This window comes from Euprymna scolopes, chromosome 42, assembly GCF_053919585.1.
Source record: "Euprymna scolopes isolate OS-2025 chromosome 42, ASM5391958v1, whole genome shotgun sequence".
NCBI lineage: Eukaryota > Metazoa > Mollusca > Cephalopoda > Sepiida > Sepiolidae > Euprymna > Euprymna scolopes.
Genome location: NC_136523.1, coordinates 28,607,302 through 28,632,929, shown reverse-complemented (window position 1 = coordinate 28,632,929; position 25,628 = coordinate 28,607,302). Strand labels below are relative to the sequence as shown.

Here is a 25,628-nt window from a genome sequence, read left to right as displayed (position 1 = left end):
CGGCTTTTTTCAGTGAAACAAGCTTTTTTTTTTTTTTTTTTCCGAGTACCTTAGAGTTACTTCCCTTTGTCTGCTTTTTTGTAAAGTAGTTATCACTTATCAAGGCTCGGAGGCCACTCGTGGATGTCTATGAGGCACCTGTGAGGTAACCACAATCCATAGGTGCAAAGTGCCTTTATGAGTGTACAGTAGTCAATGGGACAATGTTGTAGTAATCGTTAGTAGTGGAAATTTGGTAAATTGGATTACTTAAGGGGAACGGCTAATCAAGAACTTGTTGACATTGGACTTGAAGACAACCCTATTGTAATCAACTGGAAATTCTTACTTCCCTTTGCCTGTATATAAAGATTGTGATCACGTGTACTTGCTCTCTTCATGTCAAAATATAAATAAAGACGAGACCTCTTGTCTCTCTTGTCCATGTCTGTTAAAACTAAAGCATCCTAGAAACATTACTGAAGTTCTTAACGACCAAGTCGGCAACAACAATTTAACAACTGATGCTGCTACGAGTGCGGCATCCTTGTATATTAGTCCAGAATTTTCTTGATTATTCCAGATTATTCCAAAAACGTTCTAAATAGAATATTTTTATGTTCTGTTAATTTTTATAAGGAAAATGCCAACTCATAAAACCTCTTGGATGTAATGGCTACTATTCGGGACCATGTTTAGGGGAGATGAGCAAGATGTTGGTTTACATTACATTTAAACCTCTGCATGTCATTGCAGTCAGGAAACCAGAGAATTCCAAAATCTGAGGCAAGAAACTATTAGAGTAGAAAGCGTTCCAGCATTTACAAACCTCTACAGTGAAGGGGTGTGATTTTGTTGCTAAACAGGTTTGTTGGGTATGTCAATGGGGCACAAGTGCAAGGAGTTCATCAGAGCATGTTTCATTATATTACTTATGGTTTTATATTTCCTTTCTTGTATTTTTTTTTCCAGAGTAATGAAAAGTATTGAAGTGATGACGAAGAATATATTACAGACAAACAATCACTGGGCGGCCCATACGGACAATATTTTTACTGAAGGATACAATAAGACAATGGGCAACTTCAAGGGTATGTCATGCTACCTGCAGGGGGCAACCAGCAACCCCGAGATACACACGAATGTACGCTTCAGCTGCAGTACAAGCGTTAATCCCATGAAGGCCACAAAAAGGGTATGTTTCATTCTTTTCTTTAATTATTATTTTAATAGAGAGATATAAGAAAGAGGGGTGCTTATCCATAATGGCACATATGGCAGCAATTAAAAGTAAAGAAAATGCAGAAAAGTCTGTATGATGTATGTATTCGTACCAGAACAAAGATGTCATATTCCAAAAATTACGTAAATCGGTTGAGTATTTTATTTAAAACAAAGAAAATAAAAATTTAGGATTTTTAGAGATTTTACTACTAAACTGCATTAAACATAAGGCTGAGTTTTCAACTTTCGATTTGAGTTATCTCTCCTTTCTTTTATTATATCAGATTTAATCATAGCAGATGAAATCACTATGGCTCGCTTTGTTGTAAAACTTGATTTTCTTGAATAAAATAACTACTTGATCGAATATATGATTTTTGGAATATGACATCTTTCTTTCGTACATCATACAGACATTTCTGTATTTTCTTCACTTTTAATTGTATTATGTTGGGCCTTTTGGCTACGATCGCAGCATAGTATCTGTTATGTTGTGGTGAAGACCCAATGTAAAAAAATAATTTTTTAAAAACAATAATGTTGCTTTTAGGCCGTACATGAAATCAAAATATACCTTCTTGGTCTTCTGGTGAGGAATCAAGAGTAGTATCTGTTCTGTCTGAAGATGGTATAATGATATCGTAGGGTTTCCATTCAGGCCTGGCGTCCATAATATGGAAATATGTCACAGACTCCTATAAGAATATTGGAGATAAACCGTAATAACCAGATATATTCTGACGCTACATTAAAGAGATTACTTAGATAAATACTTTTACAGTTTTAACAAAAGGGTTAGATTTATATCGCGAGGTCTCCGTTTACACTGAACATCCACAGAATTCTCAGCAGCAATATATTTCATATGAAAAACGTTGCTGTGGAATTTCCACAGGCCCTGCTAGTAATATTTTATTTTAGAACATTTTTTTTTTTTTTTTAAATGACATTTTCACCCCAAACAAGGCACACTGCCACTTTAGTGTAGGGGGCTACTATCAAGGGTAACAGCTACTGCGGTACTATGTAGGGAGTTGGGCAGTAAGATGTCGGTTCACGTTACACTTGAACTTCTGCATGTCAGTACAGTTGGGGAAGCAGGGACCTGGAATGGAATTCCAAAGTCTAGCGGTTCTGGGGAAGAAACCACTGGAGTAGAAAGTGTGGGGGCACAAGTGTTTGCAGTTCGTCAGAGCATTCACCATTAAAATACTTGTAGAACAGGCAGAGGAATGCAACATTGATCATTTTCCGTAATTTTTGGTGGTGGTGGGGGTTGGGGGCTTATATTATGCATAAATGTCAAAAGGGAGCATATTTTCGCTCGTAATTATCAAGCTTCATCTCAAAACTTTTCGAATAATATTTTTTTGCCTTTTTTTCTATGTCCGCAGGATATAATAACCTCCATCTACCTACCGAAAACTCTTTTCCACAACTCTGACCTGCGTCTCGCCAAAACGAGCACAATTGGCCTCCAGTTTGCAGCTTATATGTCCGCGTCTGCATTTCCCATACTTCACCTTTCCGACAGCAATCTGGAGGGCAGGAAGTGGAAAGTGGTCTCCAAGGTTATATCCGGCAGTGTTGGTAAGTTTGTTTTTCATTTTTTTTTTTTTTTTTTTTTTTTTTTTGCTATTGTAACGCTATTTGTTTTTACTATTTATATACAACTAAATTAGGCACAATTCATGTACGACTAATTGGCGACGATAATGATGATTTGCTATTCAAGCAACTTCGGCTCAGGCAATCTAAGCCTGTTAGCGCAAAATATTCAAAAAAACTTAATTCCAGTATTACTGAAATAAACAATAAAATGAATTTCGCTACAACTTTCAGCTGAGTTTATTTTTGCCAAATATCTTTTTAGGTTTATACCTAAAAAGATATTTGCAAAAAAACTAGCAGGGAAACTCGACGTTGCCCAGGATTTAATGATAGTCAATGAGTGTTTCACACTCTCATATTTTTATTGTTGTCGAAAACGGTGAAATTGACCATTTTTCAATCAAATCGATTGATTGCCTGCTCTAGTTGGAAATGAATTCTGGTGCACTGGAAGGAAGCTTAATATGCCTTCTCGCAGTAACTTAGTCCAAAATATATTGCACTGTAGAGAACCTACTGTTGATTTTATAAAATTATAATGGATTGAATTAAAGTATAACCTGTAAAAGTCAAGTATCATGCTTCAATTGTGTTCCAAACAGAAGCATTCATTTCGAACGTGCCTCTGTAATATCAAATAATCTACTGGTGATTTTATATGCCTGGCCTTACTACTTGTGTGATGATAATGGCTTGTATTCCAGTTTAAAATGAAAAATTCAAGTATCATGGTGTAATTGTGCTTTAAACAGAAACATTCATTTTGAACACGCCCCTGTCATACCAAAGAACTCGTATGTCGGGCCTTTATGCTTGAAAAGTTTTATTACTTTTCAAATACACTTGTGATGTTAGGCTGTTGAAGGTGTTAACTTTGGTCAAAATCGTCTGTTTCTTCTTCCATCATATTTTCTCGCTTATTGATACTTATCGAAGACATTTCAATACAAAGTCTAACAACACTGCCAGATACATAAAGTACATTTGTGTGAAATTTCATAAAATCGGACCAGCCATTTCAGAGTCTATAGGGAATGAACTCGCACACACAAAGAAAAGACAGAAGAGACATTGCAAGTCTGTCCTTGTTTTATCGTTATTTCCATGGCAGGTGCTCGTCTGAGCTCCAATCCCTCGTCCCCCCTTGCCAATCTTTCACGAGAAACACCCGTCTGGCTGAAACTACTGTCAATAATTTTCCCCACTCTTTATCTGTGCCTAAATCTAAACGTAGATTCCATGAGGAAAGCTTCTTTCTTAGAACTGTACGCCAGTGGAACTCTCTGCCACTTGCCTGTTTCCCACCTGACTACAACTTGGACGTCTTCAAGTCCAACATAAACAAACTCCTGACAAACCGCCCCCTTAAGTAAGACACTCTATCGAAACCCCCAATACTAATGATTACTACAATACTATCTCACTGATTACTGTACACGCAATAACCCTTATCCCTGAGTGGCCTTCGGGCCTTGATAAGTGGTGACCCCCATATAAAAAAAAAAAAAGTTCCTTTTATATAACAGATAGATCCAAAGTAAATCGGAACACAAGTAATTATATACACTGAAATCAACATTTTCTACACAAATGTTTTCTATCGATTATTATATTGTACCCAATATATAATAGTGATTTCAAGTTTTTAAAAAGATGTGACTTGAGTGCCGTCAGCTAAAATCGAAACCAAACCTTTCCAGCAGTATTTGATACCATCTGAGCTAAGTACATACACATACAAAAACTTTACAAAATAACTCTGTAAAACGTATAAATGTATATTTGCGCATGCATAGAAATAACACTTCAGTAGACTTGCGCCTGCCAAGTTCCAATTTTTTTTCAGTTTTGACCCCCTTAACAGCTATTTTTACCAGCGAAGAAACCAATCGAATTTGTTTGACAGGTTCAAATTCCCTACACATTAAGTTTCAAATCTGTAGACTGAACATTGACAGAGTAGTTTAGTAGAGATCGTTCTTCATACAGTCAGACAAGGTCACTTTTAAATATAGATATTTATCCCTAACATATATTTTTTGTTGTTGTTGTAATTTCAGGTTATTCAATAACAAATTTATCAGATCCAGTGATACTCACCTTTCAAACACCACACGTCGATCACAGCTTATTACGAGCCGTCTACTGGGACTTCTATAGCAATAGTAAGTGACTAATGTGGTTGTGGCCAATCTTTTGGGCCTCATGCAGCATTTTTTTTTTTGTTTGTTAGTTTTAATTTAAATAAGCCATATAAAAAAAATTATATTAAAAAAAGATCAATATTAAAGAGCCATAATACACATATTAAAAAAATCTATATTTAAAAAAGCTTCTAAATTTAAAAAATTCTTCTATTAAAAAAACGCTATAATAAAACCCAGATTTAAAAAAGAAATCTGTATGAAAAGAAATCTATTAAAAAAAAGTTATATTAAAAAATCTACATCAAAAGAAATCTACATCAAAAAAAATCTACATCAAAAAAATATCTACATCAAAAGAAATCTATTAAAAAAGAAATCTGTATTAAAAGAAATCTATTAAAAAAAAAATCTATATAAAAAAATCGATAATAAAAAAATTTTTTTAAAAATCTATTAAAAGAAAAAAATCTACATTTTAAAGAAAAGTTAATCGTATTATTTGGATTTATATACTGTTCTACTTTTGAGCGTTATTTTAACAATGTTTCTGTCGATGTAACTACCGACCTTTTTCATGTGCATTTTATCGAACTCCGGAATGTTTCTGTCGAACTCCGGAATTTGGACAGAATTTCAAACAGAACCCTTTATTTACTTAACAGGTGTATCATGCTCTTGTTTTGTCAGATGTAAAGTAAATAAATTCAAATTTCCATCCAAATTCCCGAGTTTGACAAAAACATACCTGAGTTCAACAAAATACACCTAAAGAAGCTCGAAGCTTATATCTACTGAAACATTGTGAAAATGACACTCCAGATGAGAGCAGTAGTCTGAAGATTCCAAATAATACCAATCGGCATCTCAGAAATTCAGAAACGTAAAAACTTTTTCAAGATTTATATTTAGAAAAAGCTTTTAAAAACGCTATATTTAGAAAAAGCTTTTAAAAAAGCTATGTTTTAGAAAAAGCTTTTAAAAACGCTATATTTAGAAAAAGCTTTTAAAAAAGCTATGTTTTAGAAAAAGCTTTAAAAAAACAGCTATGTTTTAGAAAAAACTTTAGAAAAAACAGTTATGTTTTAGAAAAAGCTTTAGAAAAAACAGCTATGTTTTAGAAAAAGCTTTAAAAAAACAGCTATGTTTTAGAAAAAGCTTTAGAAAAAACAGCTATGTTTTAGAAAAGCTTTAGAAAAAACAGCTATGTTTTAGAAAAAAACAGCTATGTTTTAGAAAAAGCTTTTAAAAAAACAGCTATGTTTTCGAAAAAGCTTTAGAAAAAACAGCTATGTTTTAGAAAAAGCTTTAGAAAAAACAGTTATAAAACATTTAAAAGAAAAAGCTTTAGAAAAAACAGCTATGTTTTAGAAAAAGCTTTAAAAAAACAGTTATGTTTTAGAAAAAGCTTTAGAAAAAACAGTTATGTTTTAGAAAAAGCTTTAGAAAAAACAGTTATGTTTTAGAAAAAGCTTTAGAAAAAACATTTATGTTTTAGAAAAAGCTTTAGAAAAAACAGCTATGTTTTAGAAAAAGCTTTAGAAAAAACAGCTGTGTTTTAGAAAAAGCTTTAGAAAAAACAGCTGTGTTTTAGAAAAAGCTTTAGAAAAAACAGCTGTGTTTTAGAAAAAGCTTTAAAAAAACAGTTATGTTTTAGAAAAAGCTTTAGAAAAAACAGTTATGTTTTAGAAAAAGCTTTAGAAAAAACAGTTATGTTTTAGAAAAAGCTTTAGAAAAAACATTTATGTTTTAGAAAAAGCTTTAGAAAAAACAGCTATGTTTTAGAAAAAGCTTTAGAAAAAACAGCTGTGTTTTAGAAAAAGCTTTAAAAAAACAGCTATGTTTTAGAAAAAGCTTTAGAAAAAACAGCTATGTTTTAGAAAAAGCTTTAGAAAAAACAGCTGTGTTTTAGAAAAAGCTTTAAAAAAACAGCTATGTTAAGAAGTTTAGTCTAATAAGGCATCTCCCATCTTTGTTATAATCATCTTTCATTCTTGTTAGCTTTTAACATCAAGTGGCTTCCTGCCTTGTTTGGAATAATTTCTATTAAAAAAAAAAAATGACAAAAAAGTATTTTCTTACAAGAAAATAATTAATAGAAAATTTTTTCATGAAAAGTTATTAGTGAGTTAAATAAAAATGAAAACATTAAGAATCCTGAGCAATGCCGGTTACGTAAAAGTTTCTAAAATGTTTTTTTTTTTTCTTTTTCAGATGGTTTAGGAGAATGGCGTACAGATGGCTGCAACATTGTCAGTCATTATCGAAACATCACCACCGTACACTGTTATCATTTGACCAATTTTGCCATCTTACAGGTAAAATTTGTTGCGTTACTTTCTTTGATATTCAAGTTTTGCATAAACGTCAGCGGTTAAATCGGCTGAAATTTTCAAATGTAAGCAAAGATGAGAATAGTCGTAATGATTGCAATTATACAAAGTTTAAAAAATATTTTTTTCTTTTTAATTTTTTGCTTTCTATAAATTACATTTGCTTTTTTTCGTTTTCATTTACGTTTTCCTTTCCATACCCATTCATTTTTTCATTGTTTTTTTTTTTTCATTTTAATTTTTAAATTTTCATTTTAATTTTTTCAATTTTCATTTTTTTTTTTTTTCAATTTTCATTTTTTTTTTTTTCAATTTTCATTATTTTTTTTTTTCAATGTTCATTATTTTTTTTTTCAATTTTCATTATTTTTTTTTTCAATTTTCATTCCTTTTTTTCAATTTTCATTCTTTTTTTTTCAATTTTCATTCTTTTTTTTTTCAATTTTCATTCTTTTTTTTTCAATTTTCATTCCTTTTTTTTTCAATTTTCATTCCTTTTTTTTTCAATTTTCATTCCTTTTTTTTTCAATTTTCATTCCTTTTTTTTTCAATTTTCATTCCTTTTTTTTTCAATTTTCATTCCTTTTTTTCAATTTTCATTCTTTTTTTTTCAATTTTCATTCCCTTTTTTTTCAATTTTCATTCCTTTTTTTTCAATTTTCATTCCTTTTTTTTTTCAATTTTCATTCCTTCTTTTTCATTTTTTTTCATTTTTCAATTTTCATTTTTTTTTTTTTTTCATTTTTCAATTTTCATTTTTTTTTTTTTTTTTTTTTTTTTTTCAATTTTCATTGATTCTTCCATTTTTTTTTTGTTCTTTTTCATTCGGGTTTTCTTTGTTTTAATTTTCTTTTCTTTCATCTTCATTCATTTTTCTTTCATTAATTTACTGTCATATAACTTGCATTCTCCTTTTTTTGTTCCCATTTCCCTTCCGTTCATTTTTCTTTCCATTTTCATTCGTTTTTATATTAGTTTTCTTTATTTTTCTTTCCCTTTATTATTTTTCTTTCCATTTCCTTTTATTTGTTTTTTTCATTTTCATTTAATTTTTTATTTTATTGTTTTTCTTTTTCTGTCTCATTTTCATTCACTTTTTTTCATTTTCATTCATTTTTTCCTTTCAATATTTTTCATCTTATCATTCTTTATTGATTTCTTTTATTTAAAAGAAAAAATAAACCTTTGAAGCTAATTTTTTTGTTTCAAATTTCCAGAATTTGACCCCGAATCTCCGCATCGGATTCATCATGATGGAGCCCGTAATTTACCTGGGGAGTTGCGCATGTGTACTTTGCACGATGGCCGTCATCATAACCTACATCACCTGCTTCAGGTAAATCTTACATTGCACTAAATGACTCTTCTGCCAAATGTGCTTGTTTACATCGGTGATCGTTTAAACTAACACATTTCAGGTGAAAACATTATGTACTTAGTTGTCATGACGAAATTAATTTAAATTTTTTTTAAATTATGAAAAACGATACAGCAGAAAAATAATTACAAGTAAAAATAGAATTTCATCAAGTTTTATTGTAGAAAAGTTGTGGGACCAATTCTGTATGACAAACAAGGGAGATAACCCTTGACTAAAATTGATAAATTAAAGGTCTGCCATTTTTAAACCAAAGCATTTAAGAACGTAATTGTGGATAATTTTTTGGTAAATAATACATCCAGCAGATCTACAGAATTTTTCGGCATTTTTGGAATTTATACTAATTTCACCATGACACTAGTAAGTACATAATGTTTTTACTTGAAATGCGTTTGTTTAAAAATCAAGCACCAAATTTTATTGTCAATGTTGGATTAGACATGGCATATCAACTTCAGGATCCTCTTTCTCTTTGATGCTTTTTGTTTTTCTACTTCCTTTTGCAAAACTTATGTTCTGCAAACCCAAAAACAAAAGGCCCTGTCGGTGGGGCATTAGAATACGTCGACAGACCCTCTGCAGAGGGTAAAAGTCCCTCAATGGGGGTCCTGGTTATGACCTTAAACTATATCCAGTGGTGAGGGCCCCAGCTTGTGGGCTTTGGGGAGTGTGGAGCCACCCTTTAATTACCATTGCTCCCAGGTCCACTCTGACCCGGAGTGGTATTACCTGTTAGGGTCCCAACTATGGGTTAAATAGAAACCGACGTGAAAACAACAAATATATTCTATTTAAAAAAAATTTTCTTCAAAATCTTTGGATTCGGCATTAAATAACCCAAAAAGGGTTGATATGCCGTAAAACAAAAACAACCCACCTTTTCCTTTTTTTCTTCTTCCCATTTCCCCTTTCTCTTTCTATCTCCCCCACTTCCTGACTTGTTTCCTAACCTAAAATGTACCAAATATTAATACTGTAACCATTTTCCCCCTCCTATTGTAAAACTCATTCATGTTTTGCAAGGCAAGGAACAAAAACGACAAAATCCACTATAAAACAACCAAACCAAACACTATAAACTAGCGATTGAAGATACAAAGAGCTTGAAGAATAAAAACCTTCTACAAAATAACTGGATGCAACGTGAATACTTTTTTCTAAAATAACTGGATTCGGCATTAAATAACCCAAAAAGGTTTGATATGCCATAAAACAAACCAAACCAAACTCCAGTCAAGAATCGATCCAGTTCACGTTTACATATCGTAAAGAATTTTGCTTTTTTCCTCTGTGTCTCCAACATCAAACATCAGAGTTTTTCCAAGAATTTCTTATCTGTGGAACACATTACCACAGGACAGATTACAACACTGATTTTCAGATGCAATGTCAATAAATAAGTATCATAAACTATCCTCTCCTAATATTCTTCATCATTGAACTTTATCCTAATCCTCAAGTGACTTTTGGACTTGATAAGGGTTTTTTTTCTTTACCATTTGGAACTTTTGCAATTATTTCAAAAAAGGATTCAAACAAAGGGTCATCACTTTATCTATTTTCAGGTTAGTTGAAAATATGAAAGTCACTTTCGGTCAATTACAGACGTTAAGCGTTACGATCAACTTTTTTAAAATTCTTTTTATCATTGTTATATTTTTTGTTTGTTATTAAATTATATTGCTCCTTGCCGTATATTTTTAGATTCATTCGTGTACCAAAAAAAATGAAGCATTCGGTCATCAATCTGAGCATCAGCATCCTGCTTCTAGTCATCGGATTCACAATGGGTATCAATCGAGTGGACAACAGGCGGGCGTGTCAGATTGTCGGCATCGGAATCCACTACTGCTCCCTCTGCTGCATCTTCTGGGTCACAATCACTTCAAAGTAGGCAGACTAAAATTTTATGTCCTTTGTAAACTTTTTTTTTTTTGTTTTTTCTTTAACCCGACAGTTATAATCACTTCAAAGTAGGCAGACTAAAATTTTATGTCCTTTGTAAACTTTTTTATTTTTTGTTTTTTCTTTAACCCGACTTCAAAGTAGGCAGACTAAAATTTAACGTTCTTTATAAACTTTTATTTTTATTTATTTTATTTTTTGACCTGACGGACACAATCACTTCCACGTAGGCAGATTAAAATTTTGCGTCTTTTGTAAACTTTTTGTTTTTTTTAATGAACTAGGTGGTCAAAAAAGATCATTTTCACCCAACTTCATCAATGATCTCCCAAATCACATTCTAACATCTTTCATCAACATCTATGCAGACGACACCACAATCTATGGCAACACTTCAAAGGCCAGCAGAGCCTAAGAGATGGGGAAAAAGGTGGCTGGTTAATTTTAATGCATCGAAAACCAAGCTTCTCTCTTTTTATCATAATCGCTGTGATCCCCATCACACCCCACATGGAATTGAATGGCTCTCATTTTAAAAAAGCTCCATTTTATTACAAGATTCTGAGACTGACATTCATTCCTGATCTGAAATAGAACGCATGCATCAAATCTGTTGCCAATATCGCTGGAAAGAGGGTTAGATTATTCTACTACTCAAAAAAAAAAAGGTGACTGGTAAATTTTAATGCATCTAAAACCAAGCTTCTATCTTTTCACCATCAACACTCTGATCCCCGCATGGAAGTATCCTGTTTTGACAAGCTTTTGAAATTGACCCTCACTCCTGACCTGTACTCAACTAGTTTTGTTAATATTGAAAACTTAAAATCCAGGGGAGGTAACTGCAGAATATAATTTTGACACGATAATTGTAATCCTTGAAAATCCACTATTTCAACATAGAAAATGGCAGATTGCTAATATCTATAATTTTTTTTTAATAAAAATTCTAGTAGATCATTTTTTGTAATTTTTCGAATCTCTACTAATTACGAGATGATATATAAATATGTAATTGTGTTTTTTACCTAAAATATTTTCTTTTTAATGAAATAATGCACCATCATTGAAATGTTGTTTTTTTTTCTTTAAAGCTTAAATTATAAAATGTTTCGGAAATTTTTTTTTTCTTTTTTGCCTAAAAACCCAATTGAATTGATATATTCTTTATTTAATGAAAAAAAATGTTTTTTTAATTTCTTTTTTCTTCCAGCAACATGTTGAAAAAGTTTACGAAGGCGGAAAGACCTCCGTCGCCTCCGCCTGAGCCTCTGCTGATGCCCCTGCCCCCAAAACCCATGTTAAGATTTTACCTCTTAGGCTGGGGAGTTCCTCTCATCATTTGCGGAATCACAGCCGCTGTTAATATGGACCATTACGCAGGAAGGGAATAGTGAGTACATGCCTTCTATCCTATATCCATTTATGTGTGTATGTGTGTGCGATTATTTGTTATTTTTTTTATCTCCTCAATGCTGATGACACCACACTCTATAACAGGCATGACAGGAAAACAAATGAACACATAACTAAAGAAATGGCAAAAACACTAGAGAATGACCTCCAATCTGTAGTGGAATGGGGACATAAATGGATGGTCACATTCAACGCTGCCAAGACTAAACTGGTTTCCTTCAATAATTACAAGAAATCTTCTCTGCCACCAATAGCAATGGCCAGTGACTCCCTGTCCTTCAAACTGCTTGGCCTAATGTTCACAGGAAACATGAGTTGGAACAATTATATTGAAAACATTGTCAGGGCCGCTGCGAAAAAGGTAGGCTCTCTCTACCGTGCTAGAAAACTACTGACACCTGAAAGTATCCTGTACATCTATAAGGCCACCATTCGTCCATGTATGGAGTATTGCTGTCACATTTGGGCTGGTGCATCTGCTGCTAGTCTCTCGCTCCTAGACAAGGTTCAATCTGATAGGCCCTGAACTGGCATCTAAGCTTCAGCGTCTGTCCCGTCGACGAAACGTTGCATCCCTCTGCCTGTTCTACAAGTATTTTAATGGTGAATGCTTTGACGAGCTGCAGACACTTGTGCCCCCACGATGTAGACACCCTCGAAAAACCTGACAGGCAGCTAAATCCCACCCCCACACAGTAGAGATCCCTAGATGTAAAAGATCTTTCTACTCCAGTAGTTTCTTCCCCAGAACCGCTAGACTCTGGAATTCCATTCCAGATCCCTGCTTCCCTAACTGTACTGACATGCAGAAGTTCAAGTGTAATGTGAACCGACATCTTGCTGCCCAAATCCCAACATAGTACCCCAGTAGTTGCTACCCTGATAGTAGCCCCCTACACCAAAGTGACAATGTGCCTTGTTTGGGGTGAAAATGTAATTTTAAAAAAAAAAAAAAAAAAAGTGTGGGTTTGTGAAAGTATTTCTGTGGAACAAACAGGATTCGAACTTAGCACACCCAGGTTTTCAGTGTATCATTAACCACTCAGCTTTGCCTGGGCGTAAAAATACACTTAAATATAGTATCTTAATTTGTCCAGATTTCGTATATATTATTATAGTCGTGATTTCAAAAGTAAAAAAAAAAAAAAAATATTTGGGTGCCATCAACTAGAATCGAAACCCAAACTGTAGAACCAAAAGCTGGTGATGTTACCACTGTACCAACGTGACACGCATACGAACTGAGGAGTAAAAATTAAAAATAAATCAAGATGAATGTACAAAATGTATGACAATTTTTTTCAATTTTAACCCCTTAAAAACTATTTTAACCCCTTAAAAACTATTTTAACCAGCTAAAGACCCATAAAAGAACAGTCCATAATAAATCTAATCATTTGAAGCCACCTAGCACCATTCTTAGACTTTTAGTTTCGGAGGAGATAGAGTTTGAAAATATGGAGACAAACAGACAAACATAGTCTTTTATATATTAGACTAGCTTGGGTGCCGAGCGTTGCCCGGGTGTTAGAAGTGTTTGTTGAACAAAAAAAAAAAAAAGTGGTGGTAGGCAGGCAGGTTTGAACCCATACCGCAAAGGAGGAAAAAAAACATAAAAAGGACAAGACGTCTTTGCTGTTGCGCTCATCACCAAACCGGAAGTGACGAATGTTTAAATTAAGGCTAGTCAATTGAAAAGAAGGGGATGACTATCAAAAATATCAGTGAAAAAAAGAGACCTCTCCCTATAGAAAAGTGCCCAGTTGAGGGTGAAGGAATTAATGTTTTTAGCCAATTTTTTTATATTTGTCGTCAGAAGAGTTGAGCTTTAAAATGATACCAATCCCGTGAAAATCTGTTGCCTCTGTCGAAAGGTTTAGACATACATACATACATTTAAACAGACAGGTGAGATTTATATTATAGACTAGCAGGAATGCCCGGTGTTGCCCGGATGTTTGTAGGTGTGTGTGTTTTAGGAAAAAAAAGTGTTAGTAGGCATGCAGGCTTGAACCCGTGACACGAAGGCGGTAAAGAAAGTGAAAGAAAACCTGAGAGTTTACGGCTGCATCATGACGTGACCGGAAGTTTAAAGCGTTCAAATTTAGCGATGATAAAGAAATTAATGCAAATCACCTAGGCGCAGAAATGAACGTCTGGCTTTAGGCCAGTTAAGCTTTCAGCTTTCTACCCCGTACTTGTTTCCCCACAATGTTGGGCAAAACCAGTTACCCCCCCCCCCAAAAAAAAGGGGGGAGCTTTGGCAGTGTCTTAATGAATAACAATTTGTTATCAAGCGTATGACAAAACAGCATCACACTTTTATATTGATTCATCTATAATATATATATATATATATATATATATATCACCTGTCTGTTTAAATGTATGTATGTATGTATGTCAGCCTAAAACTTTTGACAGAGGTGACAGATTTTCACGAGATCAGTATTGTTTTGAAGCTCGACCCTTCAGATGACAGATATCAAAGAATTGGCTAAAAACATTAAGTCCTACACCCTCAACTGGTCACTTTTCGACAGGGAGGGGTCGCTTTTTTTATCAATATTTTCAAAAGCCATCCCCTCTTTTCGATTGACTAGCCTTAATTTAAACCTTTGACACTTCTGGTTTGGTGATAGACACACCAGCAAAGAAGTCACGTTTTTTGGGGTTTTTTTTTCACATTCACAGGTTCCAGCCTGCCTACCTACTACCACTTTTTTTTCTCTCTCTCTCAACACACACCTCCAAATACCCGGGCAATGCCAGACACTCAGGCTAGTTTTTAATAAATTCTGATTTTTCTAAAATTTTAAAACTATATTTCTTTTTTATCATTTCAGTTGCTATTTATCTTGGGACCCAGGCCTCGGAGCTTTCTATGGACCTGTTGCCCTCCTTGTCGGGATCAACCTCATCTACTTCTTGCGAATCTCATGTGTCATCCGCGGGTCCACAAACAATCCGAGTTATTCCGAGGAGACGGAAGAACTGCACGTGAACGAAATTGAGCTTTCTCCAAATCAGGACACGCATCATCACCACCACCATCATGCACATCCAGCCGTCACAGGCCCAGTCCCTGGCATCCAAGCCACACACCATCATCATCACCGCAGTGGCGGAGGAGGTGGTGGTAGTACAGTCAGTGGAGGCCATCATCAACAGGATAACCGTTCAATCCACTCAGATGACAGCAATATCTCAAATGCATCGAGCATCTTAGATGAGGAGAGGCGTCCGATTACGCAGCTTCGGGCGCTGGTCACTTTTCTGTTTTTGTTCATCCTTACGTGGGTCTGTGCAGCTTTTGCCATTGCACAGCCCTTCAGGCTTATCATCCCCAAACAGGGGCTCATCTTTAGTTACCTGTACGGCCTTGCCAGTATTGTTTTGGGTGGTTTTCTGGTCGGCTTCTTCTGCCTTCTACGAGATGACTCGCGCGCCTGTTGGCGTCGTTTCTTCTGCTGCGAGAAGACGGTGGACGTTTTTGAAGTGCCACCAACCAACCTGAACCATATGACTCACGTCAACGGGCACATGAGATCAGCAAGCAGTGTCGACGGAGAGTCACTTACTGGCAAGGTTTATAATATCGAGCGGCAGAACAAGGTGAAGGTCATTGACCATCCAGTGAAGCAATCGAATTTGATCCCGATTCAGCCACCCTCATTTACAGATGGATCAGTCAGTAGTGCACATGAAACAAACTACCCAAACTTTTACAATCCACGTCAGAATGGAGTGGCAAAAAAATTCTGGGAAAAAAACCGGCACAATCATTTGAAGCTGATTAACAAAGAAATCAACAAGGATGTCAGCGACTTCAACTCTGTGAACCTTGATGATCCAACCAAGCGATATAGCCACTGCACAAGTTCCGATGGGAACACTCACTGGAGCATCGAGATACAGATTCAAGCCAATCCTGATTCCGGAAAGGATGGTAATCTTGGTGGGCATCAGCAGGGACTGTCTGTGGATCATCTGGAAAAGACCCCAAATGAGCTCCCTCTGAATATACAGCATCCGCCATCGACGCCACAGCCTGTAATGTTCCCCTCGTTGCCCTTCGACAGAAATAAAATTCCCCCCGTGGGGGGTCCTACATCCCCTGAGACAATCACTGCCAGTCCGTCTTGCAGTTTCATTTCCCCGTCTGGCTCACAGACACTCCCACACTGTCATTCACCTGGTGCATCCTCGCTGGGATCATACCAACATTTAAGTGCATTTACCCCCGTGCAGCCGAAACGATGTAACACATTGCCGAACATCGGCAAGCATGACTCCCGGAGTCTGTCAAATGAGTGTACGTCACGGGACGGTTTTGTCCCACGTTTACGTGATTCTGATGGTCATAGCGAAATCAGCATCGACAAAAGTGAAGTTATGGGCCGTGCGACGACGAACAATGTCCTCCAAGGTTACCTTCCCCCGGAGCCCACGGAGGGCAATACTTATTCAAGTGGCTCCAGTAATAATAATAATAACAACAATAACAACAATAATAATAATAGCAGTAAGGATTCTAACATAATTGCCTCAGGACAGGCCTTATTAGAAAATACGATAGAGAGGTCAGCAGATATTAATGAACGAGCAACAATGTATGGGCCGTACTATCACCCTGATAACAATAATAAGACACTCATGACCAACACTGAGTGCAACAAGGAAGATTTGGCGAGTGTCGACAGCCAAGAACAGCATCATCACCATCATCATCACCATCACCATCATCATCAGCATCATCACAATCAACCACAACAACAATCTCCCTTCCCACATCCTCATACAAATAACCCCTATGTGTCATCTGCGCCCCTAAACAGCCACGGCAGTGTCCCCTGCAAATATGAATCGGACGATAATAATAGCAGTCGTGGAGATGGAGTAATCGGAGAATCGGGTTGCCGGGGTGGAATAACCAAGCTCGGCGAAGGTCGCCCGTACATGTTCCACGAGTCAGATAGCCAGATATCACGTGCCAAAAATGCAGCGTCGGCAGATCAGTCGGCGGCGACGACGATAAAGAACCACGACTCTGATCACCATTCAGATCCGACACACCACCGGCGCCACCGGGTTTCACACGGCAACAGACACACCCGCCTTTCTAAGCAGCACTCTCTCGGATGGGAGGAGCAGTTCAAGGACCGGCCCCCGAAGGTGCCGTACGCCTATGTGAACCATTCCTACCAGGAGAAAGTAATCCAAAAACTGCTGAAGAAGTGTCAGGAAGAACGAAGCGAGCCGGGCGGTCCTGTCATCGAGGGCAGTGACAGCTCGACAGGGTCAAACCTCTACTGGTTTCCACGATCATTCAGCTCATATGAACAGAATAGTAATAATCACGATAGAAAGGTAGAGAAATTGACAGAGGACGGTAACTCTGGCTCAGAATCTAGTTCTGATTCAGAGTCTGAGTGCTTGGATATCTGGTTACCTCAAGAGGACAGTCTCTCGAGCAAATTCAAAAAAGAAACAAGTGTATAACATAAATAATAATAATTACGCTAATGATATGGATTAAAAACTGTTTTTAAAAAAAAATTATTTAAAAAAAAAAAACATAATAATCACAATAAATTTTGGGGACAGACTGGGTTGTACAGTAAGGCAAGTGAAATTATTATATAAATCCTTTTGGGTTTTTTTTTGTTTGTTTGTTTTTTTATCTTTATTTAAAAAAAAAAACAATGACTGGTAAACCTTTTTTTTTTTCCAAGTCAATATTTTGTTTTATATGTAAAACATTAAAAAATATTGACATTAAGAAAAAATAATACTGACATGGTATATGAAAATTATATCTATCTCTGATCTTATTGTTGAAAATATATCTGTTGTCCCCTGTAAGCGTGTAATTTTATGGATAACACTGGCGCACACACAAATATATATACACAAGTAATTGACCAACTTAATGCAAAATGTCTTCGGAAAAATCTTAGTTATCTATGCAAATTAATCTGAATTTTCAATGTAAAATAAGCTCAATAGTTAGTTTCTTATAGTAGAGCTATTATGTAATTATGCAAATTTAAGTAATTTTTAAATCAAGTTTTAGAAAAGAATCGTGTTTCACAGAAAATTATTTTAACATCAAGTCTTTGTAAGAAGTCTTGCTAAAGTAAATTCTCTAAAATATGTGTAAGAATCTTGGATTCGTTTTTGCTAAAGCTTCAGTTAAACATTATTATTAAATCAATATTATATATATATATATATGAGAGAGATTTCTCCCAACAGTACTAGGCTATTTCATTTACAAACAATTTTCTATCCATGGTAATAGGCAGTTTTGCTTATAACCGATTTCTCCCAACAGTACTAGGTTATTTCATTTATAAACAATTTTCTATCCATGGTAATAGGCAGTTTTGCTTATAACCGATTTCTCCCAACAGTACTAGGTTATTTCATTTATAAACAATTTTCTATCCATGGTAATAGGCAGTTTTGCTTATAACCGATTTCTCCCAACAGTACTAGGCTATTTCATTTACAAACAATTTTCTATCCATGGTAATAGGCTGTTTCATTTGCAACTATTTTATATCGACGGTAAAAGGCAATTTTGTTTTCGACTAGTTTCTATTCACTGTACTAAGCTGCTTCTAAGAAATATCCAGAAGTTTAATAACTAACCAGAATTACTTCCCTTTGATATACTACCAGAGCCCAGAGTTAGCTCCCTTGTTTTCTTATTATAAGGGGAAACACCAAATTTTTAAACTGTTATCCTCCTTGTATAATTTCGTGTGTGTGCGCGCATAAATACATTTTTGTTTATACAAGCATTTATGACTACATATGTGCATACATGATTTAACTAAAGTCTAGGATTGACACAGCTTTAGTCAAGCCAAATATTCAATAAAACATAATGAACCAAAGAAAATGGTATTACCAAGCAGGGAACATGTCATCTGCAAGAAATTCATGTTTCGACTGGAAACTTATCGTTAAACAATTATCTCCATACTTCTGGTGTCACCTGTTTGGAAATATCATTTTTCTGTGGTACTCATTTCCAATTGCATATTTTACCTGTATGCACATATGTAGCCAGAAATGTTTGTATCAGTTATCATTAACATTAAGCCTCTAGTTCTTTGCCATGAAAATTAATTTTTTCATGTGTGATTAATCGTTTCTTTTTAATTATCAGTTATTATTAAAATCAAGCCTATCGTTATTTTTATCATAAAGATTAAATTTTTAATCATGATTATTCCTTCCTTTTTTTATTATCAGTTATTATTAGGATTAAGCCTCTCGGTTTTTTATCATTATTAAATTTGTATACATGATAGTTTTCTTCCTTTTTATTATTATCAGTTATTATTAAGATTAAGCCTCTCATTTTTTATCATAAAGATTAAATTTTTATGCATGATAGTTCTTTTCTTTCTTTTTTATTATCAGTTATTATTAGGATTAAGCCTCATGATTTCCTCATGAAAAATGTGGATATATGGTAAAGTATGTCTTAATAAAGTTTAAGGAATCAAAAAGTTACATTAATTAAAGAATGTTTTTATGGGGAGTTGCAGATTTTTTTTTATGAGATCTTATGGATATAAAAAAAATTACAATCCAAAAAAATTTTTTTTTTTTTTAAATCTAGCTTTTCTTGCCAGCGAGCAGGGAATATGGAACAAACAAAAACAATTATTTTATTATATAAAAAATGTACAGAGTGACATTATTAAAACCATTAAATTTATTGTAAAAAAAAAAAAAGAAAAAAAATCTTTTGTAACTGAAAAAAAAAAATTCTGTGGTGCTTGTGCTGTTTTGGGAGAGTGTGTTTATTACATACCATATATATAATATAGTAATAATTATAATATAAATATATATATATATATATATATATATATATATATATATATATATATATATATATATATACATATATATACACACACATAATTGAAGAATAGTAACAAATATGGAATTTGACCCTGTTCTGAAGTGGTTTATTTGAGTGTTAAAACAACTATGAAGAAATAAATGGATGAAAACGATTCTATTAACAATTTTACAACTGGAAATATTACTATGAAACAAGGAGGTTTTTAATTGTCAGTAAGCGTCCTCCATTAAGTCTTCCTGTTTTGTGAGTATCACCGACTTGAATTGCAATATATATCTATATATATATATATATATATATATATATGTATGTATGTATGTATTTAGGTATGTATTATTTTTTAAATATGATTATTCACTGACACGTGTTTCATTGTCTATGACTCATCAGAGTGGCTAAATCCAGCGAGACTCGAATAATATTGCTAACAAAAACAAACAAACAACATCTACGTAAAAATGCGATAAACTAGTAGTCCTGCAAGATAGCTCAGTAGAAGAGGCTTAGGCTTCTTATCATGGGGTCCCGATCTCACTGGATTCAGCCACTCTGATGAGTCATAGATGAGGAAACACGTGTCAGTGGATAATTATATTTTAAAAATAATACATATGCCGCTCCCCATTTGGGGGTACCAAACTTGTCAAAAGGGAAAATTAATCCCACGTCGCATTTAGTTAAAAATGCGCTTCCATAAAAATAATTGAATTCATTCAATAATATCGCTAACAAAAACAAACAATATATATATATATATATATATATATATATATATATATATATATTTGAAGCCATCATGTAACATTTTTGTCTTTGGTATAACTTAACCAACGTTTGAACATTGGTCTCCTAACTCATTAGCGAACATTTTTACCATTAATACCAAATGGGTTTGTCAATATATATATTGCCAGTTTATTCGTTATACGAGCATAATCATCACTGACAAGTTGAATGAAAACAGTGCCTGTTTAAGAAATGTATATATGTCGGTATATGTGTATACATATGTTCATGTATGTAGATGTATTTATATATGTATACATATTTAATCTGTATGTATACACGTGCATGTCTATATTATGTGTTTGCATATGTATATTAGTCTATTACGTGCATATATGTATATACACTCACTCTCCCTCTCTGTTATATATATATATATATATATATATATTCACACAGGTATATACTATATGTGTGCTTGTGTATATATGAAACAAATATACTTCCTATTATTTGTAAAAGACGACCAAATGATGATTAAGATTTCAAACAAAAATCACAAAAAGAAAATAAACTTCTACAGAAATCTTAAAATGTGGACAAAATCATTTTTGACAAAAAAAAACAGTATGAAATAATAAACAGTTGTCAAAAAAAAAAACTTGGACAAAACTTGACGTAAAAAAAAATTGGCAAAAATATTTGACAAAACTTGACGTCAAAAAAAAAAAAACTTTAATTTTTTTTTTTAATTTCTGAAAAATATAATTTAAGAATTTTGAAGTATTTTAATGTTTTTTTTAAATTTTTATTTTATTATGATTTTAACAATAATATAATTTGATTTTTTTTAATTATATTTTTTCCCTGACAAAATAAACAACAACATTATTACTTTTTTTATTGTTTTTATTTTATAAAACAAAATTGAATTTTAAAATGTTAAGTTTTATATTTGTTTTTGTTTTTTTTAGATGAGGATTGATTAATCATATTATTTAAGGACCCATAGCATAGTGGATAGAGTACTTGATAAAATTTAGCCATAAAGGAGCACTTCTAGAGGTTGAAGATTCAATCGTCAGTATGAGCGATACTCAAAAATACAATTGCGAATTATTCAGGTTTTCTACCCAGTTACAAGAGCATGCTACCCAAGAACGTAAACATGTTGCCCAAGAAAGCTACCCAATTACAAGAGCATGCTACCCAAGAACGAGAGCATGTTGCCCAAGAAAGCTACCCAGTTACAAGAGCATGCTACCCAAGAACGAGAGCATGTTGCCCAAGAAAGCTACCCAGTTACAAGAGCATGCTACCCAAGAACGAGAACATGTTGCCCAAGAAAGCTACCCAGTTACAAGAGCATACTACCCAAGAACGAGAGCATGTTGCCCAAGAAAGCTACCCAGTTACAAGAGCATGCTACCCAAGAACGAGAACATGTTGCCCAAGAAAGCTACCCAGTTACAAGAGCATGCTACCCAAGAACGAGAACATGTTGCCCAAGAAAGCTACCCAGTTACAAGAGCATGCTACCCAAGAACGAGAACATGTTGCCCAAGAAAGCTACCCAGTTACAAGAGCATGCTACCCAAGAACGAAAGCATGCTACCCAAGAACGAGAGCATGCTACCCCCATGGATTAAATAAAGAGTTCCATTCGAAATTCAAAGCAAATTCACTGGAAAGATTCATTTGAAGAAGGTCGACAGTTACATTGATCGAAACATTGTCCAAATAAAATTCAAGTCTGAGGACTCCAAATGATAGGACCAATTATTCCTCATCTCAAAAATTTGGAACTGTGATTTCATCCCGACCTCCTTTCGTAAATCAAAGATATTATAATCTAGGGAGTATATAAAAAGTTCTAAGACATGGTAGAACTTGTTTACATTGGACTTGAACTTGAGGAAGACAGTATTATAGTCAGCTGGAAAGCAGGCCAGGAGAACAGTTAGTAACGTGTACTAGAGCCTTAGTAACACAAGAAAAACACTCATTGCATATTTATTTTTATGAAAATAATTTTTTATTTATTTTTTTACAAGAGTCACCACTTATAAAGGCCTGAAGGCCACTCAAGTATAAGGACTATTGAATGTAAGATGTAGTAATCGTTAATGGTGTAGATTGGATAGAATTTTATTATTTATGAGGACGGCTTAGCAAGAACTTGTTTACATTGAACTTGAAGGCTACCATATTACAGTTTGCTGGATAGCAGGCCAGCAGAATAGAGTTCGATGGGTAGGCAGTTCATGTTTATGTTTAGGCACAGTAGAGAGTGAAGGAGGATGGGGGGGTTATTGATGATGGTTTTAGCTCGTGTTTTTTATGAAACTTTGGCAAGGGAGGGAACCATAGATTGGAGCTCAGACGAGCACTTGCAATAAAAATAATTATAGAACAGAGAGAGGATCATAATGTTTAGATATTTAATTTCCCTCACCTCATGTTCATTTCTGATAATCTGCAGGTAGAATACCAATCTACAAAGCGTGACTTTGTGACCGAGTTAGAATCTCCTACTGAAGAGAAGTTTGAGACATGTGTCTGTGGGTTTAAAAATAATATATACAGTGATGATCATATTTATTGGCACGGTAAAATAAAAGTTAAATTTTGTCTAATAAATTCTAAAAAAGGGATTAAATTAAAGAAAATAACAAAGTATATTATGTATTTTTAACTGGCCTTTCCGATGCAGCAATCGGATTTTAGAAAAAATAAATAACAAAGGAACAACAAACATAATTGCAAAAAACCCTTGTTCAAAATTATTGGCACGGCTTTGTTTTTCTTTTAGTATCAGTATAATATCAATCAATTTCCGGTTTACGTGCTTTCTGAACTTTTTTATAGCCATATTATGCTTGTTTAACGCTAATTCAGTGAATAATTTTTTTCAGATAATTTTTAGATAGCGATTTATTTAAACTATTATAAGTGACTAAATTATAATATTCAATCGGCATGGTTAAAACTAAGGAACACAGCGAAGACGTCAGGAAGCTTGTTGTAGCATGCCATACCAATGGGGAGGGCTATGATAAGATTTCAAAGAAGCTAAACCTTCCCAAATCCACTGTTAGAGCCATAATAAACAAGTTCAAATCGCAAGGCCACGTTATGAGTTTAGAGGGTAGAGGGAGAAAAAGGATTCTTTCCCCAAGAGATGAACGGAAAATTGTTTGACAAGTAAAACAAAACCCAAGGATCTCTGTTGGGGAGATTGTTGATGAACAGAGCACCTCTGGAGTGAATGTATCTCGACATACAGTTGGTAGAGTTTTGAAGAGAGCTGGTTTAAAAGCATGTCGTCCGAGAAATACTCCCTTATTGAAGCCTATGCACCTGAAAGCAAGGCTAGCCTTTGCAAAACGTCATATTGATAAAGATGTTGCATTCTGGAAACGTGTTCTATGGACTGACGAAACGAAAATAGAGTTATTTGGCCATAATAAAGTGTCTTATATTTACAGAAAATCTGGCGAAGCTTTCCTGCCTAAGAACACCATACCCACAGTGAAGCACGGTGGAGGCAGTTTGATGTTTTGGGGATCCTTTGCTGCCTCTGGACCAGGGCGACTTGTTAAGGTCACAGGTAGCATAAAAAAGGAAGATTATGTTAAAATATTGGATGAAAACCTGAAAGACTCTGCTAAAGAGCTCTCACTTGGTCGTCGTTGGTGGTTCATGCAAGATAATGACCCAAAGCATTCGGCTAAACTGACTAAGAAATGGCTTCAGGACAATCATATTAATGTTTTGGAGTGGCCATCACAAAGCCCAGACCTTAATCCAATTGAAAATTTATGGAGAACATTAAAATTAAGGGTAATGCAAAGGAAGCCTAAGAATCTTATTCAATTGGAAGATTATTGTCAGGAAGAGTGGGCTAAAATTACTACTGAAGAGTGCAACAACTTGGTTATAAACTATGAAAAGCGACTGAGGAAGGTAATCAAGGCAAAAGGCTATACAATTGATTATTAAATAAATCGTGCCAATAATTTTGAACAAGGGTTTTTTGCAATTATGTTTGTTGTTCCTTTGTTATTTATTTTTTCTAAAATCCGATTGCTGCATCGGAAAAGCCAGTTAAAAATACATAATATACTTTATTTTCTTTAATTTAATCCCTTTTTTAGAATTTATTAGACAAAATTTAACTTTTATTTTACTGTGCCAATAAATATGATCATCACTGTATATATATATATATATATATATATATATATATATATATATATTAGCTATCCACATACAGTACTGTTTCGCTGTTTCACAGCTCATCAGTGTGGCTAGGCAAGCAACTACCTCAAGCCAGGATCGAAACCCAACTGCCTAAATGATAGTCGGAACTTCTAACGATTGCGCTATTCAGCTGCTGCTATGCGTGCAGTGAATTAACAGTGTTTTGACACTATCCAAATACCTAAGCTCAATTTGTTTACACAAAGAGCATCGCTTAATATGCTAATGGTAATTTGTATATCACTTCCCAATATAGGGAGCATTATAGTCATCCACATACAGTACTATTTCGCTGTTTCACAGCTCATCAGTGTGGCTAGACGAGTAAGTACCTCATATATATATATATATATATATATATATATATACTCAGGGTTTTTTTATTCAAAAGTAATGGACTAGTGAATTCAACGGAGTTGTTAGATAGTGCTCAATAAAAAGAGTTGATAATACTTGTTTATTGTTATATAAACATGCTCACATCCCGCTGCTACAAACAGCCACTTGTTTCAATCAAACAACAGATATCATCAGGCAGCGACTTGACTATTCAAATGTTCAATGAATAACCTATGATTATTCATTGAACATTTGAGTAGTCAAGTCGCTGCCTGATGATATCTGTTGTTTGATTGAAACAAGTGGCTGTTTGTAGCAGCGGGATGTGAGCATGTTTATATAACAATAAACAAGTATGTGTATATATACATATATATAGTAGTAAGTTACGAAAACATATATCGCAATTAAGCTAC

General features: G+C 34.2%; 1 protein-coding gene across 1 annotated transcript in view; it reads left to right on the top strand.

Moving 5' to 3' along the window:
- The window catches only part of LOC145266976 (uncharacterized), a 260,300-nt gene extending 242,596 nt beyond the window's left edge, over positions 1-17,704 (top strand). The window contains exons 11-18 of the mRNA XM_080122815.1: positions 952-1,174; positions 2,598-2,793; positions 4,875-4,979; positions 7,173-7,276; positions 8,509-8,627; positions 10,377-10,562; positions 11,791-11,970; positions 14,840-17,704. Coding sequence (XP_079978941.1) covers positions 952-1,174; positions 2,598-2,793; positions 4,875-4,979; positions 7,173-7,276; positions 8,509-8,627; positions 10,377-10,562; positions 11,791-11,970; positions 14,840-17,495 — 3,769 coding nt within the window. The 3' untranslated portion in view covers positions 17,496-17,704. The remainder of the gene's footprint in view (positions 1-951; positions 1,175-2,597; positions 2,794-4,874; positions 4,980-7,172; positions 7,277-8,508; positions 8,628-10,376; positions 10,563-11,790; positions 11,971-14,839) is intronic.
- The last annotated feature ends 7,924 nt before the right edge of the window (positions 17,705-25,628 follow it).